Source organism: Echeneis naucrates, chromosome 16 (genome assembly GCF_900963305.1).
Source record: "Echeneis naucrates chromosome 16, fEcheNa1.1, whole genome shotgun sequence".
Classification (NCBI taxonomy): domain Eukaryota; kingdom Metazoa; phylum Chordata; class Actinopteri; order Carangiformes; family Echeneidae; genus Echeneis; species Echeneis naucrates.
The window spans coordinates 14,483,068-14,501,973 of record NC_042526.1 but is presented as its reverse complement, the minus strand read 5'-3'; the positions used below and the strand labels follow the sequence as shown (position 1 = coordinate 14,501,973).

General features: G+C 43.9%; 2 protein-coding genes across 2 annotated transcripts; one reads left to right on the top strand and one right to left on the bottom strand.

Moving 5' to 3' along the window:
- Positions 1-12,589: 12,589 nt before the first annotated feature.
- On the top strand, positions 12,590-15,417 carry saxo4 (stabilizer of axonemal microtubules 4). Its single transcript, XM_029522464.1, has 10 exons — positions 12,590-12,732; positions 13,092-13,254; positions 13,375-13,420; positions 13,514-13,614; positions 14,088-14,153; positions 14,259-14,345; positions 14,423-14,488; positions 14,602-14,696; positions 15,200-15,304; positions 15,399-15,417. The coding sequence occupies exons 1-10, from the start codon at positions 12,590-12,592 to the stop codon at positions 15,415-15,417; spliced, it is 891 nt and encodes a 296-aa protein (XP_029378324.1).
- A 1,995-nt stretch (positions 15,418-17,412) lies between these two features.
- Positions 17,413-18,597, bottom strand: lrrc10b (leucine rich repeat containing 10B). Its single transcript, XM_029523720.1, has one exon. The coding sequence runs from the start codon at positions 18,595-18,597 to the stop codon at positions 17,413-17,415; it is 1,185 nt and encodes a 394-aa protein (XP_029379580.1).
- Between the last annotated feature and the right edge of the window lie 309 nt (positions 18,598-18,906).

Genomic DNA, 18,906 nt, shown 5'->3' with positions numbered 1-18,906 from the left:
TGGGTTCTGTGCTGTAGCTCCAACAAAAGTAGAGATTAAAAAAAATAAATAGATAAACTGAACTTTCCAATGTTGGGAAAGCGGAACACGATAAACTTATGAAATGGATTGCTCCTGTTTTTTCCAGACAAAAAAGCCCTGACATGGAGAGAGAAAAAAGAAGATGTTAAAAAAAACAAACAAAAAAAAAATGCCCAAGATACGATGATGTCATTTTTCACAGCATCACCAACTGAAGAAACCAATTTAAAATCTTCTTCCAATGTTAACATGAAAACAGAGGAAAGAAGCTGTTGTTGCACATGCATTTGCTGGTGTGTGCACACTTCTGTCTGTTTATCAATGCTATCAATTATTTGTGCTGCCCTGTGCTCTTGTTTTGTGCTGATGGGGGTTGATACCCAGCAGTTTTGATTTGTATGGTGTGCTGAGTTACTGAGTGCCTGACTGACTGTGTGTCTGCGTGTGTGTGTTTGTGTACGTTCACAGGAGCAACACCCATTCAGACTCGGCAGAAATCTTCTCTTTTCTCTTTCTCATCTTGCGCTCTTCTTGCTCTTCTTACTGCCATTGTTTCCCCATCCTCCTTTACTGCCCGGCCTTCTGAACGAGGGCGCGGGGAAGTTCTATCTGCACTTTTTGAAAATGTGATAACAATAATAACAATGATGATAGTTTTAATGATGATTATAGTACTGGTGAAACTTAAGGGAGGAGTATCTGAAAGGGTGAGCAGCAGTTAGGCTGAGGCGACGCCCGCTCTGTGACTTCAGGGTTTGAAGATGAAATGGAGGACACAGAGGAAGGGTGTGGGGCTCTCATCCTCCTTTTTGTGTTCCTCTTGTTTTCCCTCCATGTACCTTTGTACATGTGTGGTGGTGTGTGTGTGTGTGTATGTGAGCTAACAGACTCCTGATGTCAGGATGAAACGTCAGATCCGGGTGGCGAGATCAGGCTTTACCAACCTGTCACGTTGAGCTTGCCCTACACAACATGCTGTTCAACAGCAGGTGTGGTCAGAGTGCTAACCAAGAGTCTGATTGAGTCCATGAGGCCGAACAAAAGGTTTATACCTGGAAACACAGACAACTTTGCATTTTCACTTTAATATGAAAAGAAAAAAACTTAATAATGGGAAATTTGTTGTGGTCTTGTTGTTCCCACATGCTCTGAAGGACTGCATCACAGAAAGTCGGTGCGGTATTTGATGATCTGATCTGATGGTCTGATCTGCCACTGTGCGATACTGTAGGGGCAGATTAGACATGATCTCTTTCCTGAGTGTGTGAGAGCACCACAGAATACTGGTAGCTGCCCTACTTGTCAGGCACATTCAGCTTGATATTTCTCTAAAAAAAACAAAACAAAAAAAAAAAAACAACCCCAAACAAACCGTAAGAAGGAACAGCGTGAATATTTTCAGCCATTAAGAACAACTCACACAGACATCTGCTCTTACTTTTTTGTACTCTCTACTGTAACTGTCTGAGATTTTACATTCATAAAAACCTGTGAAGCATAATCCTGCCAGAGAGTCAGGTTTCGACTGCAGTGGCTTGTTTCTCATTTTAAAATGAGGACTCTCTTGTCAGACATCTCTGTTTAGACTGAGCAACCAAACAAAAGCTGTTTTTTTTATTTGTTTGACACATCACTGCAGTATAGTATTTGTCGTTCACACTGACTGGCCCCATCAAAATCCGAGCTTATCGGCCCTGCAGTGAATCATTTTTTTCAGTTTTTGGTAATAATTTGGAATTTTCACGTGTTTGGCTGCTTGTTTTGACTTATGCAATGGAGAAGCTGATCACCAAGGGACAACTGGAGAAAATGTCTCAGTCTGCGTCGGGTTCGTCCTCATCCAGTCCCTCTAACAGTTGCTCTGGGCCGCACACAGTGAGCTGTAGGTGTGTTCCGGTAAGCGTGCTTTGTGTAAGCCTCAGCGCTGACTGCTGTGATGCACTGATCCAGTCCAGCAACCTTCAGAACAATTGGCCAGCTGCAGAACAGGGCCACTGTTTTGACAGCCAGTGCCTGCGTTGTCGCAGCACATTACACTCCCATTAGGTGGCCAGAAAGGAGCAATATCTGCCTCCTTGGGCCAGAGGCAGACATAGTATTTGCAGAAGTAAACCTTGCTAAGGAAATCATGGAGCTTGGCCTTTAGTAACCCAGAGAATGACGAGTAGGGGATTCAAAACAGTCAAAACCAGGAGAGTAATCACAGGTAATTGCTGCTGAAACAGTGAAAAGCAGCATTGTTGGGAAGTGCAGGTGTGAGGGCGATGAGCCAACACTATACCTCTCTGTCATTTCCTTCTCTAAAATTACTTCTTACTTAAGAAGTGCAAAATGTCTGTGCTAATAGTTTTTATGATGCTGCGTCATCAGTAACTGTGTAAACTGGGGAATAAGGATTTATTTTTAGTAGCACAAAGCATGGTGTGATGCCACTGATCCTCAACGGAGACTGGACGGCTGTAGGCTGCAGGGCTGGACTTTAAAAACTCTGTCCTAATGAAACTCTTATGATGAAACTGGGTCTTCATATACTTTATTTATTTATTTATTTTTATTCCTTATAGTTTGTTAGAATCGGCATTTTTCCCCCATTGTTTTGAGTTCAACAAACTTCAATAAATAAATAAATCAATCTAAATATTATCTTAGATCCAATTTTGGATTCATACTTGAAACACAGCGTCATACACTTCACCACAGAAAGTTTCACACTTCATAAAATAATCAGGAGCCTCAAATATTATGTTCAGTCATTGCCAGCAGTCAAACAGCAGCACCACCAAAATGGTTTGTGAGCTTTGAGCCAAATAGTATAAAGCAAAAACCAATTTCTGAATCCCAGTTTTATTATGCTGCCACCTGCCTCACGTCGCTAAACTTATTGTGTTTTGTTGGCACCAACACCATCAGCAGTGACCTTCAACAATCCTGAGCCTGACAGAGCTGCAGATGCTCCCAGTCCAGGCTTCTTTTTTCAGGCCAACTCCTCTCGGTGTTAGTCGATCTCTGCGTGTCCAGCCTTCGCTCTCTCTCTCTCTTTCCTCATTGTCCCCATTTCCTGGCAAATGCAACTGGATGGTGCAGATGTGGATTTATTTACAGTTACATTTATCAAACTGTAACTGTAGACTGATATTCCTTAATTTCTGTTCAAAATGATGGACAGATAATCCTGCCCACAAACTTAAGCCCTGAATAAAGGTCTCTTGCAACTGACATTTAATTTACTTTTTTTTTTTTTTTTTTTTTAACCCAGTTTATTGTTGATGTTGGTCTTTCGGATGTCAGCCCCACAACAAGGCCCCAGGTCCAGTTCCTGGCCTGGGGCCTTTCTGTGTCTGTGTGGGTTCCATAGGTCTGAGAGTGAGTGGTTGTTGGTCTCTGTCTGTCTGCCCTGTGATGGACAGGCCACCTGTCCAGGGTGTACCCCGCCCTCATCCAATGTGAGCTGGGATTGGCTCCAGCAACCCCTGGGACCCGGAAACGGATTAGTGGTAGAAGATGAATGAATAGTCCGTATTTTTGTGCAGATTTAAGTATGAAATGCAACTGGATGGATTCTGAGCAAATTCTTTATGGAGATTCATGGTCCCCAATTAATAAGACCTCCTGAAATTGGTGACTTTGTTTCCAGCACTACCATAAAGTTGATATTGTTTCACATTGGACAGACCCCATTAAGGCGGAATTACACAGACTTTGGTGATCTGGCAACAAATGACATTTACATCAGAATCAGCTGAGCAGTAGAAGTCAGTGGAGCTGGTGATTGTGGTAAAGATTGCAGCGTACCTAATAAACATCAACATCAGTCTTATCAGAGGTGTTGTCATAGATTCCTAGTCCTGTTTTCAGTCTGTTATGCTGGATATAGTGAATTTTAAGATCCGTCTCTGGGATTCGATCTTGTGAGATGTTTATTAATAGGTGTGTTCCCTCAAATTTATCATTGCCACCAGCAGCATTCACTTTTCTGTTTACTTTCTAAATAACTGAAAGCTTTATTGGCTGAAGGGGTTGCACCTGTTTGCCAAAGGGATTAGCAAGATATTCTTTGGAGCTTGTTGATATTGTTTGTCCTTGTCATAGCCTCAGCCCTGTTCCTTCTTCACCAGTTTCCCTTGATGGATAAGACTTTCTATAGATGAGCGCCGGTGACTCACTGCTTTGGAAAGCTGCCGGCTTTGCTGTAGATTGTGTTTTGTTGAATTAGCCGTATTTTTGCTTTAAGACTCGGTAACTTTTGGTGTAGCCATGTGGGTAAATATCAGGCTGCGGTAAACGTCTTTTGTAAACACAGGAGTTGAAGTTTTATTCTGCTGAATCATATTGTGATGCTTGAGGCAGCCCAAAAGTTTTGGAGGTCACCTTTATCATTGTGTCCCATCGGTCCCTGTGTGTCTTACCCTCACAGACAGGCCTCACCTCCCCTAACTCACCCTTTCAATTGTTTTAAGCATCTGGTGAAAACCAATGTGACTTCTCCCAATCAGGGTTCAAGCAAGCATTATTTGAATGGTAACAAAATGAATATGAAAAACTATAAGTAATAATATCTTCTCTCTTTCTGTTCACATTTGACTGTGGGTCAGTGTGTATGTGTGTGTGTGCTTGGTGTTCTTGTGTTCGAGTTTATTTCTTTACAAAAAAGTGATAAGAAAATCCTTCTGTTTTTGGAAACTTTATGTAAATATCGTTGGTGAAAATTAACATTTGTTGGACGCCAAGTTTTCATTTGTCACTTGAGATGATGAAGAAAACAATGATATTCCTTAATAACAGTGGTGATGTTGCTGATCCTGAAGCTGATTATACCTGCCCTTCTTGAATAAGGGCTTTTGATGTCCGCTGTATTTTTGTTGGAGGTGCTGTGAGGTCAGGGCAAGAGAAACAAAGGAGTGATACCTGACACATCCCAGGCCCACTGTAGCAACACTGCCACAAACCTACCCCCTGCTCCCCTCCTCCAAAATACACACACACACACACACCGAACACGCACGTGCACACACAAAAAGCTTGGGAATAGATGATGTAGCCTGTATTATTTATGCCATGAAACACCTCTGTATTTTTATCACAACCGGTGTGTTCCCTGGTTGTGTGAGAGGATTGTTCACCTCCCTGGTCGCTTGGCATCACATCTCGCCCTGCCTGCTTATAGGCTTGGGGATTAACTGTAATGTCATTGTGTTCGATGGGATTGGCCCTGTACTGACACTGATGATGCCTTTCCTTGTTGAATTTGGAGTCATGATTGCTTCGCTGGAGGCCAAAAATGGGGATGGGCAGTTTGGATTAGGGAGTGGAATTCAAGGACATTTACCATCCGTCCGGCGATCGAAAGACAACTTGAATGCCTGACATTCTGACTGTTATTTGGGGTTCGACACCTGATTAAGCACAACTGACTGCCATATGATAGACCTGTCTTGTGGTTAGTCAAATATTTGTAAGAATTATCAAACTCCAGAAGGAAAAAACAAAGGAGTAGTGTCAGAGAAACTAGAGCAGAAACTGTGGAAGTAAGAGGTTTTAAACATCGGATAAAGTGAGGCCGAAGAAGATAGAGCTTCCCAAATGTCCTAAATATGCCCTGTGCCTTCTGAACAGACATAACCTTTTACTGCACCAAATATTTAAAAATGACCAGGGCTCCGGTCCAGATATTTTCACTGCAGGTGCCCACTTCCCTACTTTCCATGTGTTGCATACCTGTATGTATCTGGCTGGGCCTGTGGACAGTGCAGCGGTGGAGTTTATCAGTTTCATATTACTTTCAGGACCACAGATGTGGTGCGGTGCAGCAGCTGAGTGCAGGAAGGACAGAGGATACACTGCTGCTTTCAGTTGTAATATCATCCTTTAAGAGGAGTCTTTGGTAGTCACAAAATACACACACAAACACACACACACACAGACACACAAAATCAATCTGCCATTTATTGACACACAGCTAATAAATCCCGGCTATTTTTCCCCAAAATCCAGATTGTTCACAATGTGTGTATTTGTCTTTCCTTTGTAAATAGACTTTGTGAATCAGTTAGAGCAGCCTCTAACTCCTGCCATAATGTGGACCTTTTTTGATCAGGTAGGTAATAAGCAATACACTTAATTGATCTTAACGCCATACTTTGAAATATGACTAAGAGAGTCTGATTGAGACTCGCTGCATTGAGGAATGTCGAGGGTAACGCTCCTGTTTCTTCACCTCCTTTCTCAACTTGCCATGACCCACCTCTTCAACAAAGAGTGCTCACACTTAAAACACACAATTGTGATGTGTACAATCTAATTTAATGTATTTATTTATGTATTTTTGCCAACTTTGTATAGTGTATAAATATCTATAAATATATGAAAAATGACAGTACTGTATAGATTTTAGCTGCCTGGTAAGGTTAATAGTATATACTTGGTAGACTAAAAGAAAAAGCGTAGAGCTGTTCAAAAGCCAGTTACTGAGAAAATGCTTTCTGTAAAACCCGGTGCCACTGGCTCTTTTTATATTCTAAGTTTCGTTTCTGGTTTATTTTTTTATTATAGCCAGTGGGTTCCAAAGTGCGTGTTGTTCCTTTTGTCCGTTTGTTTGTTAATCGGTTCGTTTGTTGTTTTTTCTTGACAAGACACAGCGAGGTTCAGGCAGCCAGGAGAGTGCAGTGGAACGCAGACTGGGACCCTGTACAGTAGTGTGTGCGTGTGCGTGTGTGTGTTAGGTGTGTGTCCGTCTATGGTAGTGCTAGTGCTCTCTGTGCAGTGCCTCCTCCCCGACCTCCCCTCTCTGATGTAGTTTGTCATGTGATGCGGTGTGTGTTAAGGTGCAGGATGACTGTGTTTGCTGAAGCTGGCAGGTGTCCTCTCTCTCTCTCTCTCTGTTTGTGTGTGTCTGTGGCTCCTCGTGCTTCTTCATTACAATGCTTCGCTTTACTCGTCCACTAAGTATAGATTTCCTCTTCCTCTGCTCAATTGTTCATTTACTCTCCCATTCAGCTGGTAATGCATACACCTACCAGTCTAATTTCCCAGTAATCCATGCTTCCTCATCTATCTGTGATTCGTTGTCCATTAGCAGCTCTCATCCGTCCGTTGCTGTAGAGCACTTTGTTTTTCTGCAGAGCTCTGTGGACCAGAGAATGATTTAGCACAAAAAAGAGAGGATCCATTGCAACTCATTCCTGCTCATACCATCCCCCTTTTTTTTTCCTTTCTGTTTTTCTGCTGCCATCCTTTTTGCACAGACTGTGAGGAGACGGACAACTGCTAGCTCAGTGCACAGAAAAACAAAGCAGCCATATTCAGAAGTCAAGCACAGACGTGTGACTCAAATCTATGTTGTGGTGGCGTCACTGCCACCCAGTTTGTAGCAAGAATAAGAGAATAGCCCTAAAGATTGCACCAACTACTCACAAAAGTAGTGGGATATGTGCATTTGTAGTGGACTATTATTGCCTTCCCTTTCCCACACCAGATTTATTACTCAGTATTCTGATGTGTTGCTTGGTTGCTCTGTACATATCTGTGTAGTGCTTCTGCTGATGTCCCTGTATTAGGATAGTAACGGGTTCTTACTGGGTGGCCCCTGCAGACGTCCTCTCCCTCCCGCCTCGTCTCATTTCCTCAAAAACTTCAAACATTCCATCCTAATCTCAAATGAGCAACATTTTAAAGATGATTAGACTTCACGTGGGCCGGAAGTAAAACAGCAGAAGGACTGAACTACAGACATTTCCACTGGAGCCATGTTAATAACCAAGATGTCTTGTCTGTCTGATGTCACTCTGACAACCATAAACTTGCAACTGACAGCACACTCGGCATAAAGACCCTCACACGGGCCCCTCTGCTCCTCCAGACCCACCTCCATGCTGAACAACACCCGGCTCTGAGAGGTCACTGGGTCACCGACTGGTTTGAGGAGCCACTGTCCTCCCAGAGCAGAGCGAAGGGTGAGGTAGGTAAGCAGGTGGGAGAGCCCTGGGAGGCAGCAGAGAGGCGCGTTCATGTGGGTGACATCCTGGGTCAGGAGGGACTGAAGCGAGGGCGTCTCCAGGTCGAACCCAGTAGCACTTTGGTTTTGCGTTCCATGTTTTTTAGCCTCTCCTGTTTTTTGGCCGAGCGGACTGTGATCTTACTGATTGATTTTCTCGATCTCCTCCACCCATCAGTGTTACAGAGTGCGTTGGGTGGATGGAGCCATGGAGCTGAGCTCTGATTTTGTTCCATATTAAAGAATCATTTTTGCTAAATTTGTGTCCAGAGATTCTTTGGTCTCGTTTCCTGTGCTTTTGACTTTATGTTAAGGTAACTGACACAGACAGGGGAGATACACTACGCAGCCACAAGTATGTGGATAACCAAACTTCGAGACCTCTTTGCCACCGTGGGTTCCTCGGCACAACGCCGCCCCACACAGGCGCGTTGATAATCATCACTTCATTTTCACTTCACAGCTGTGCCTTCGCCACAGTTCAAGGGAAGACAATGTCCGTCAGTCCACCATTTGGTCTTTAACAGACCTTTTTGATCCATACAAGATGCATCCCAATGACTTTTTGTGATACCCTGACTTAAACTCCAAAAATAACTCAGTGCAGCTAAACACAGTAAATAACAAATGTCTGCAACTTGGTAAATTTGCTTGGTAAAAACGTTCATTTAGAGTACGTTAAGATGCCGACATTAGTATTTAACTCTTTTTAACTTGTTCTTTTTCAACCAAAAACACACAAAAAAAAAAAATAATAATCAGCTTGTTAAATGTGTGCTATCAATGGTTTTAGTAAAGAGAATAGAGAATTAGATCAGGGGAAAAAAAAAACAAAAAAAAACCCCTAATCATTTACAAATTTCAACCTGAACTCTGGAAAAATGTTATCAACAACACCCCATTTCATCCACTTGGAAAACCGTGGATCTCGCTCTGTGCATTGACAAGTCAAAGAGGGGCCATCTTCTCTGACTCTATGCTAAATGCATGTATACTGCAGTTCTATTATCAGTAGCATTAGGAGCTCAACAAATTGAAAGCACGAACATCAGCCCTGGAGCAAAAATGTTTTCATTCACTCGCTCCATGCCCTTTCAGCAGAATATTCTGTCAGTGTCCCGATGTTTTTTGAAGCGCAGTTGTTGTGATATTAACCGACTATACAAATAATTCTAAATTGTAATGAAATGATTCCAAGTTGAGATGTCCCATCATTGGCTGACGGAGATGGCAATTTGATAAGATGGCATTTGGCTTTGACAACAGTTGAAATGTATAGTGGAGATCATCTGCGTAAGTCAGCACGAAGATAAATGAATCACGCGGTAATCTTTCATCCCATTTTCAAGGATGACGACGGATTTCTCGTGTTGTTTAATTAGGTCCTGCATTGTTCGTGCAGTTTTCCTCACTACTGACATCACACACAGATATGCTGTTAGTTCAGTGTTCCAGGTTCAATCCATCAAATATGTAACTGCCTACGCATCCAAAGGTGTTTCTTGCAACATCAGCATAATAGTGAAATAAGTAGATTTTCCTGAAATGAATCTCATCACTGGGCTACAGCACAGATAGCCTATAATAGTCTTCTACATGGCAGGAAGTGCCTTCTTTTATACCTGAATCCCTCTCTGCTCATCACAATCTACCTCCTTAGCATCATATACACCATTGATCCCTGTAACTCCAAATGGAAAAAGATGACAGTGCAATTTACTCCAAACCGGCGTCTGTACCAGATGTGCCTATTATGTACAGAAGTCAAAAAGGAAGCAGCAAGGAGATAAGACTGTGAACGGTGAGGCAGCGAAGCAGAGAGAACACTTCTGAGACCTGACACAAAAAAGAAGGTCTTAGCGCCTGAACTGTCTCTTTATGTCTCTCTTCATATTAATTCCATGCTGTTCTGTTACAGACAGAAAACGGGTTATTCAATTGACAGAGATTCTCCCCCCCAGAGCATCGGAGGCAAAGCCAGGCATGAAGCGCAGACGAGCACTGAGCCGGCTGAGCTCCTGCAGACAGGGCCTGAAGTTTCGTCCCTCCCTGAACCACAACAGACGGCTTGCAGGCAAGCCAAGCGCATCGACTCAACGGGAGACCCTTGCTTGCATCACCTCTATCTATTTTTAGAGCCATTGCACCCCGCTTCTCCCCTTTTCAGGTCCATCTATAAGTGCTACCTCAAGCGCAAACTGTTGCGAAGGCTGCAGGATATTTATAAATCGTATTTTGGTCGTTTTTAGCAAGAATCTGGCCTCTTACTGAGCCCGGCTGCACTACATCCCTGTACTGTCTGAATGATGCAGATACAGAACAAGCTTAGATGGAGATGAACAATCAGAAACGAGCTGAACATCTGCAGGTTTCATTTCAAAGAGAGTAGCTCCCACTGATCAGTTCCTGTTTGACTCTCAGGCTGAAGTTGTTCTAATAAGTGAAATCATCTGGTGTAATCTTTGACTGGGATGAAAATCAGAGTCTGGTCTATTCCCTGTGAATTTATAATTAGAAATGCCAATAATGCACATATTGTCCTCAAAAGAAAGGAAACAGGAAATGAGACTGTCAGTTTCAATGATGCAGGCGTTTCCCTGTAGTTATTTTTTGGAGGACATAATGAGCAGTTGCAGGCCTGGCACAACAGCATGTCAAGCAAGAAAGACAGTGGAACGGCATTTCAAGCAACAGCTTGGTAAAGATAGGCTCTGCAGACTGCCAGCATTGGACAGATGGAAGAAAGAAAGCGAGCAAGGAGCGACATGACAGAGGTGAAGAGGCAGCGTGAATCCAAGCGAGATGCAAAAAGGAGGACTGGGAAGAGAGGATTCAGGGAAACGGCGTGGTGTTCATGCGTTTGCAAGTTTAGAGAGCCAAAGGTTGAACAACCAAATAATAATGTGCCATTCGGGGACACACCCAGTCATGAAATGCTAAAGAAAAGCATGTTGCATGCATATGGAATCTGTAATTTAAAGTGGAAAATGGAAGTCTTTTTATAGGAAAATCCTCCGGTTTAGAGGGTAAATAGTATGAACGTGTGTGCATACCTACATCAGGAAATAGAAACTCTGATGTCCAGCTCAGGCGGTTTTTCCCTGATGTCCTAAATACACCAGGAGGTTAGTGTCCGTGAAACTGAGAGGCTTGTGTAAATGGGCTTGTGCGAGATGTATAGATGGTGTTCAGACATTTTCTCCCTTGCTAACAGATGATAACTCCAAGGCTCCAATGGGCATTGTTATCAAGATGCTATGCAAATTTGGAGCCATCCATCATTCTTACATAACCTTACATGTTTTCTGGGCTGGACCGGAGTCCGCTCTGTGGCATCACACTGCCATCCAGTGGACGCAGTCAGCAATTGTCCAGGCTGGAGCGTGTCTAAAAGTTAAAACTTCTCAGAAGCACAAAACTCAGTTTAACCGTATTTACATACAGCATGCATGTAACTCACACAACACTCTCTGCTCTACAAAACAGATACAACAATGTTCGATGCAGAAATATAAGTGTGAAGCATACACAGAACACAAAATGATAGCATTTTACTGCAGCTCCATATATAATTACATAACTACTTAAAAAGTATATAGCACATTATAATGTAGCTGTAATGTACAAGCAGGTGTTGGGTTTTTATTGGCATTTTCTTAAAGTTCTGCAGTTCTTTCTGTCTTTTTTATTTTAACAAAACAATGAAACAGCATGTTAAAACAACCGTTTGGAGCATGTGAAGATTGTAGACTGCTCGGCTGTGGGTCTAAGGGTGTTGTCTCCATGCAATATTTGCCTGTGTTGTTTGTTCTGAGCTGAATGTTGTGCACTGTTGTGGGTGAAATGTGAATTTTACCAGTTTCCACACTAAAAAAGATTAAATGACTTGTCGGACGGGTGTGAAAGAATTAAAGCCCAGGCCTGGATATCCTGTGGACACATTATAGTCAGCAGCCGACCTTTCACTCAGCTCTTCTTCTGCTCTATGTTCTGTCTCGGTGCGCAATCACTTAGCAACAGACCTGTTTGCCTACAAACCAACACAACACAGGAGGTGAACAAACAGCCCAGAGTTGCAGGTACATCCAAAGAGTGAGCGAAGCGTCCTGCTGCTGTGGCCTTTTTTTTTTTTTTTTTTCGTTGGTAAGTGTCACATCGGCTGTGAACATGAATATCTGTACTGCAGTGGTGCAGTTACTTAGAAATTCCAACCAGCACAAACAGCATTTGATAAGAGGAGCAGATGCTGTAATCGTGTTTTCAGACAGCTTTGAATTTGGCCCGATTCAGTTCCACCTAGAAATAAAGGCCTCACTCTTTCCTTGTTGCTTTTATTTGGTGGCCGCAGCAGCACCCACATGCCCTGAGGATTTCAACTATCCATCATCGTCGCTGACAGCTTCCATTACAGCAGTCACAGATGGCTGAGCTGAGGAGGGGAGTCGCAGCGGTCAGTGGAGCAACAGGCAACAGGGCACGACTGACCCGTGACACACCAGCACCCAATGGTGAGGGACGAAAACTTTCATTTTACCTCAAACTTTGCAGTCAAACATTATTTTGGTTCCGATTCGGATTATGATGGTCAACGTTGCAGACACAGGCAGAGTGACGTTCACGTCCCACCTTGGATGTCCCACGGTGACAGGTTTCACAGCAAACCAGAGACCAACCATATATTACAGGCCTAGTCTGGACCACACTGACAACCCCCAGTTTGGGTAAGTAGTCAGAGCATGTGGCGGACAGTACAATTATTTCTGATCGATATATCTGTTACACAGTCTCTGTTGTCATTTAGTTTAGGTTAGGTTGCAGCAGTTACTGGATTTAAATATTAAAAAATGCACTACAGAGGGTAGAGTTTGTAGAAATGATTACAGTCACCCTGTGGATTTCCCTCTGCTTGGGTGCAAAAGACGTGAATAAAGTTTTGCTTGTGGTGCTTAGCACAGTGAAAAATTGGATTCACACATTTCAGCACATTTCAGCATCTCAATTTTTCTGAATTCAGTTATAGCCTGACTCTGATTAGCTCCAAGTGTCACCTCAGTCTCAGGTGTGTTGTTTTTGTCTACAGACACCTGTTATCTGACAGTTTCATGTCTGAAACCAAACAGCATTACCGGCCACACGTCCACTCTGACTGTTCGGGGTCTTTGCCAAACTTGGTTAACAGAGCCAGAGACAGCGGCTTCTGTTATTTGACATGTCACCCAAGAACAGTGGGTGGTGAGGAGAAGGTTAGACTTACATTTGGGTGACGTTCAGCAGTATCACAGATACCATCAGCACAGAAAAGTCTTTTGTTTTTCATGATAGGCCTTCATGAATGTTTTTTTTTTTTTTGTTTTTTTTTTCAGACTGAGTACCAAAGGTTGTTTGTGCCTCACTGCCTCACACCTGCAGGTACAATAAAAACCTTAAAATCCTCAAGTCCATGACATAATATGAACTTTGGAAATGAAGAGAGGGACCAAAAACAAGTTGTTCTTGTTTCAGTTTACAACAACCATGTGACTATGGGCCCTAAAGGAGAGACTGGTTTCACTGAAGGGACCGAGCTTCAGCTTTACACCTTTCAAGAGAAACACAGGAGGGCTGTGAGGATAAATCTGATGATTCTCTACATTATATATATATATAATAGGGCCATTTCCCCATAGACTTCATTACAAACTGACTTGTATCCGGTGGAGTCACCTCCTGATGGTCATCACATAAAAGGCAGCTTTATTGCACTTCTGCAAAGGCTTCAAAAAGTCTGTATTAAAAACATACATTGGACAGTAACTGTTTCCTGTTTTTAAAGATGAGCATTTTCAATAAGAACGAATGAGCTCTGACTCAGAGCAGCAGGAAGATGGAAACTATTTGAGGCAAAGACATTATCTTGTTTTGGCTTTTCATGGGATTCGACGGCAATAAAGAAAATGTACACAATTTTGCTGACCTTTTCCTTTAATTATTGTTTTTATAAATGAATCAGCTGCACAATATGTCTCTCTTTGGATGCTGACAGAGAGCTGTGATCATTTAATGACTGTTTCTTTTTCTTTTCCATTTTCAGACTCAGGTTGAACCTCAACAGACTCACGGCTCAGTGATGAAAAATGACTTCCTAGCACCAACATTTCTGCAGGTTGAAACACAGTAATTGCACACTCTGCCCTCTCCTTTTATGTTGTAATTTTCTTGTGTGTAAAGCTATGCGATTTCACAGTGTCTTTCTTTGTTTGTGTTTGAGGGCACTGAGGTGATACCGGGCCTTCGCAGCCATTCGTCTCGAGAAACAGGATTCACCCGAGGTGCCATCTCTCCCTTGGCCTTTCCCGTAAGTATTGACCGATCCTGGTCAGGCAGTAGATTTAGATTTTTATCACGTTTACAGTCTTCCCCCTGCCCTTCTAGAACTCCCCTCTGCCATCACCACAGACTAAAAGGGACGCACCAACTATGAAGGCCATTGGAAAAAAGGTTAGATTGTTTTAAAAATTACCTCTGCATTGGGAGCTGTTATTTGGACTGTTCAGTATCGCTGTTGCACTGTTGCGTTCAGACCATTAAACTTGTGTATTGTGTTCTTTTAGGAGCCCACAGGGTCCCTTCTGAATGAGTCAAACAAGCAGACTTTCCCTAATGCATCCTTTGATAGTTCGCACTTCACCACACATTATAAGAGCAGGCAAGTGCGTTTGGCATTTAGATGCTTCATTTCAGTGGTGACTCCAAACTGTGATAATAGCCCATTAAAGCAAAAGACCTGAATTGAAATAGTCCCCCTGATGTGCAGTAATATATTATCCTTGTAGTATATACTTGTCATTTGTTGAGCGAATTTGACTGGTTCTATACACAACTCACTGACCAGAAAAGTGACTGTTGTGAGGGTCTCAGTGACATCATTGTGATGTCATCTTGTCTGAAAATGGGGATGAAGCCTTGCAAATTACAGTAAAACCTCCACAGGATCTAGATGCTGGTGGTGAAATCTGGTTGGTCATTGAAAACATTGATTGTCAAAAAGTGCAATGAAATGTGGTTGAGCTGAATAGAAAGCAATGGCCTCTAAAATGGAAGTGCTTCCATTAGCTTCTAATTACTTTCCACCGCTGACTCCCTGTTAATTGAGACTAAGTATGTTGTCCTGTTGCATGTATCACCGCGTTGCTTTTCATCTGACCGCAGTTTCTGTCGGGACGCTGATTTCGAGAAGCTCAGATCTCGCCACACTGCTGCAGGAATCATCAGTGCAAAAATGGACAGTGGTTACAATCGCCGGGACGTGGACAGGTACACACATGATCAACAAATCAAGCCAATCGCTCCATCATCATTCCCATCATCACGTTTTTCTTGACTCACGTGATCTCCCTTTATTTCACAGGTCCATCTTTCAGGGCTGAAAGTTTTCACACCTCAGATGCTATCTTCATGGCTGTTTGCTCATTAAAAAAAAAAAAGAAAAGAAAAGAGCAACACATTGTTCTGAGTGTTTTTTCTCTCATGAAAGCCACAGTTTAACATGTCATTGTAATCATATCTTGAAAACCTTCATCACTCCCACGTCTGTAATATTCCCGTCAAATAATGGTTCATTTTCATCTCTTTATGACGTTCTTTTTGTGCGAGTTGAAAAGCTGCCAGTCAGACATCTGTGTGAAAGCCACAGAGGGAGTGAAGCCGATGATGCATTGTCTTTGACCGCCTCCCTGTCACTGACCTACAGAAAATGAAGGTAGTGTAAACCTATGAGCAAAATAATTACACCCAGACTGAGTGTTGCACTGATTCCCGTGGACGTCTGCGCTGTGTCAGACTGTTTCGCCACCCACAGCTGTGGAACGAGCAGCTGAGCACGGACCAAGTAGGAGGATCGAGTTTCCAAACGGTGCCACGTTATGCATCATATACTGCAGCGCCGCACAGGACCCATACAGACGCTGGAGCAACTGGCTCAGCGGGAGCCAAACAAACTAGATTATTGTGTTGAAACAAGAGAGACACTGTAGGTTTAGACACGGCATCACGTTTAAATGGCTGCCTATACATCTTCCTACTGTGAACTCAAGAAGTTTGTAGTCGCTGCCGATCCTGTACCTCATGTAGGCCACCACTTTGGTCTGTCCAGCGACCGCCATTCATCATGAAGACATTCGGGGCCACAGGAGGCTGATTTCCACAACTTAAAGGCCAAATAATCACCTGAAGTGTGACACAGATACCCTCACATACATGTGATAAATGTGGTTTTATGTGTAAAAGGCACAGTTTTGTGGCTCTTAAGAGAGTAATAGTTTCCCCAGCACAGACATGTGAGTGGAGACACGCTGCCGCATGGCAACAAGCATCAATTTTTCAGCATGGGGATAAATATTTCACTCTTTCAATTAGATGGGAGATAAAGACATGTGGAGCGAGAGAGGATTGGATTACATATGAGCCCCACATGAATAATGAGTGCTGTTATGAGAGGAGAACAAGGCCCAGCAGCCCTGCTTCATGTTAGAGGTAGAAAAGGTCCAGTCACAGACAAAAAGCAGAATCCGGTCGTGACGGAGCCGAGCCTCTGACCTGAGTCTTTTTATGTGAATTTTCTTGTCCGTGCATTTCATGTCTGGAGCCTCCCTATGGACTTACCTTTTATGGTGAGGCACCCCAGCTATTCATCGCTGTAATGATCCTGCTCCTCTTGCTCTCTCTCTGGGCACTGGCACTTACTGGTCTGCTTACACAACACTGACAAGGTTTGGGGGGTTGTGTTTAGCATGACATAAATACTTTGTGAATTTAAATCCAGTACACACATTCACTCGTGAGCGCAGCCTCGGCTGTAAAAATAACATTCAGCTGAGTCGAGCGGCACCGACGAGCACATGAAACCTCCGACCATGATGTGTGGAATTACTCCAGTGTGTCAGTCAGGTAAGCAGAAACCGGTGCTGTCAATGCTTTCTGGGTTCAGAAGCGTCTCCACAGAAATGACTGACACCAGCTTCGTCAAAGGAGTTAATATTTAATAAGGGAAGACTTAGTCTCTTGTGTACACAGAGAAAACAACGTCGATTTAGAGCAGCTATTAAAACTGAATACACACACACACACACACACACTCGTTTCACCTGAGGCCTGCTCTGATTTGGTCGCCTGCAGCTGATTGAGATGTCACAGGGGCTGTCAGCTTCGAGGATCATAATGCCCAGCTGTATTTTCACAGTTAACAACGGGTTCGAAAATTAGCAGCACAGCAAACAGTCGCATGAAGTTGCTCTGTTTCAGCTTCTTTAGAAAAACAACAAGAAAAACGAGAAACCCCAAAACAAAAACTCTTTTGTGACGTGCACATTTTCTGTCATCCATCTCCACCTGCCGGCAGATTATTTTGATGTATGTGGGGTTTTTCATGCCTCTCCATCTTGTCCCCCCATGTCCCCCAGATCCTCATACTCATAGTCCACCTGAGCGCTTTCATACTCTAGCTCTTCGCCTTCATAGTCAAACCCCTCTCCCTCACATATCAGCTCCTCTGTCTCATATTCAACACCACCTTCATCGTATTCAAGCTCAGCCCCGTCGTATTCTGTCACTGGCAGCTCCACCTCGTCCTCCCCCTTCACCAGGGGCTCTTCCTCTTTAACGTCTGCATCCTCCGCGGTCACTGCAGCTTGTTTTGAGCTGCTGTTCTTCAAAATGCCATGAATCACTGGCTCCTCTCCGGCAAGCGCCAACTCCTCAGCCTCTCTCTCTGCAGCCTTTTGTTGTCTCTCCTTCTTGGCCTCACGTGCCTCCAAAAACTCGGCGGCCCCTTCCCCAACTATCACCGCCTCATCACCCACTTTAGGAGGGTCGTTAACCGGGTTGTGGTCGTAAGAGAACAGGCGCAAGGCGTGGAGACGCCTCAGGCTGGGAAACTCTGATATCTTGTTTCGGTCCACATCTAAGATCTCCAAGTTCTCCATGCGCAACAGGACTTTGGGAAAAGTATCAAAGCGGTTCCCGTAGAGCCATAATCCCCTTAAAGCCTCCATGCGCCACAGGTCAGGAGGCAGCGTCTTCAGCCGGTTGTCCCCGATCTGAAGGGACTTGAGTTGGGGCAGGTCGTAGAGGACCCGTGGAAATGTCATGAAGTAGTTGCTCTCCACCCACAGGCAGCGTAGACTCCGCAGGTTCCTCAGCTCCGGTGGGAGGGTCATCAGCCGGTTGCTGCCCAGGTAGAGGCGAGTGAGGTTGGTGAGCTCGCAGACAGCCATGGGAACATCCTCCAACTTGTTGAAGTCCAGTGCGAGTATCCGCAGGCCCTGCAGCTGGGAGATGCTGTCGGGCAGCGTGCGCAGGCTGTTCCCGCACACATACAGCTTCTCCAGGTGCATCAGCCCACAAACACGTGACGGCAATCGCTTGAATTTTTTATAGCTTAAGTCCAACACGGGGTCCCCACTTTCCAACAGCTCCTCCACTCCAAGCGGAAGCTCCTGCTCAACCTCCACCACCTCCTCCTTCTTCTTCTCTTTGATTTCTGCCTCCTCTGCATCTTTCTCCCCACCCTCTTCCTCCTCTTCCTCTCCCTTCCTGGAGGAGTTGCCCATGCTGTGGCCTGCAGCCCCTGACTCCTGTGTGAGTCAGGACAGAGTCATTTGATGCCGTACTCTCTGTGACAAGTTAGCCCTCTGCCTGGGAGCGGCTGTTGTTTGGAGGTTGAACCTGCTGGCTGTATACGGCATCATGGCCGGGGCCAATTAGCACTCTCTGGCCACGGCACTGCATTTAGTCAGGTTTCCTTCATCTACTGTTTCATCATGAAAACACCACCATCTAACACAGTCTGGAGTAATAGTAATGGTAGTAGTAATAGTAGTAATAATAGTAGTAGTAGTAGTAGTAGTAGTAATAATAGT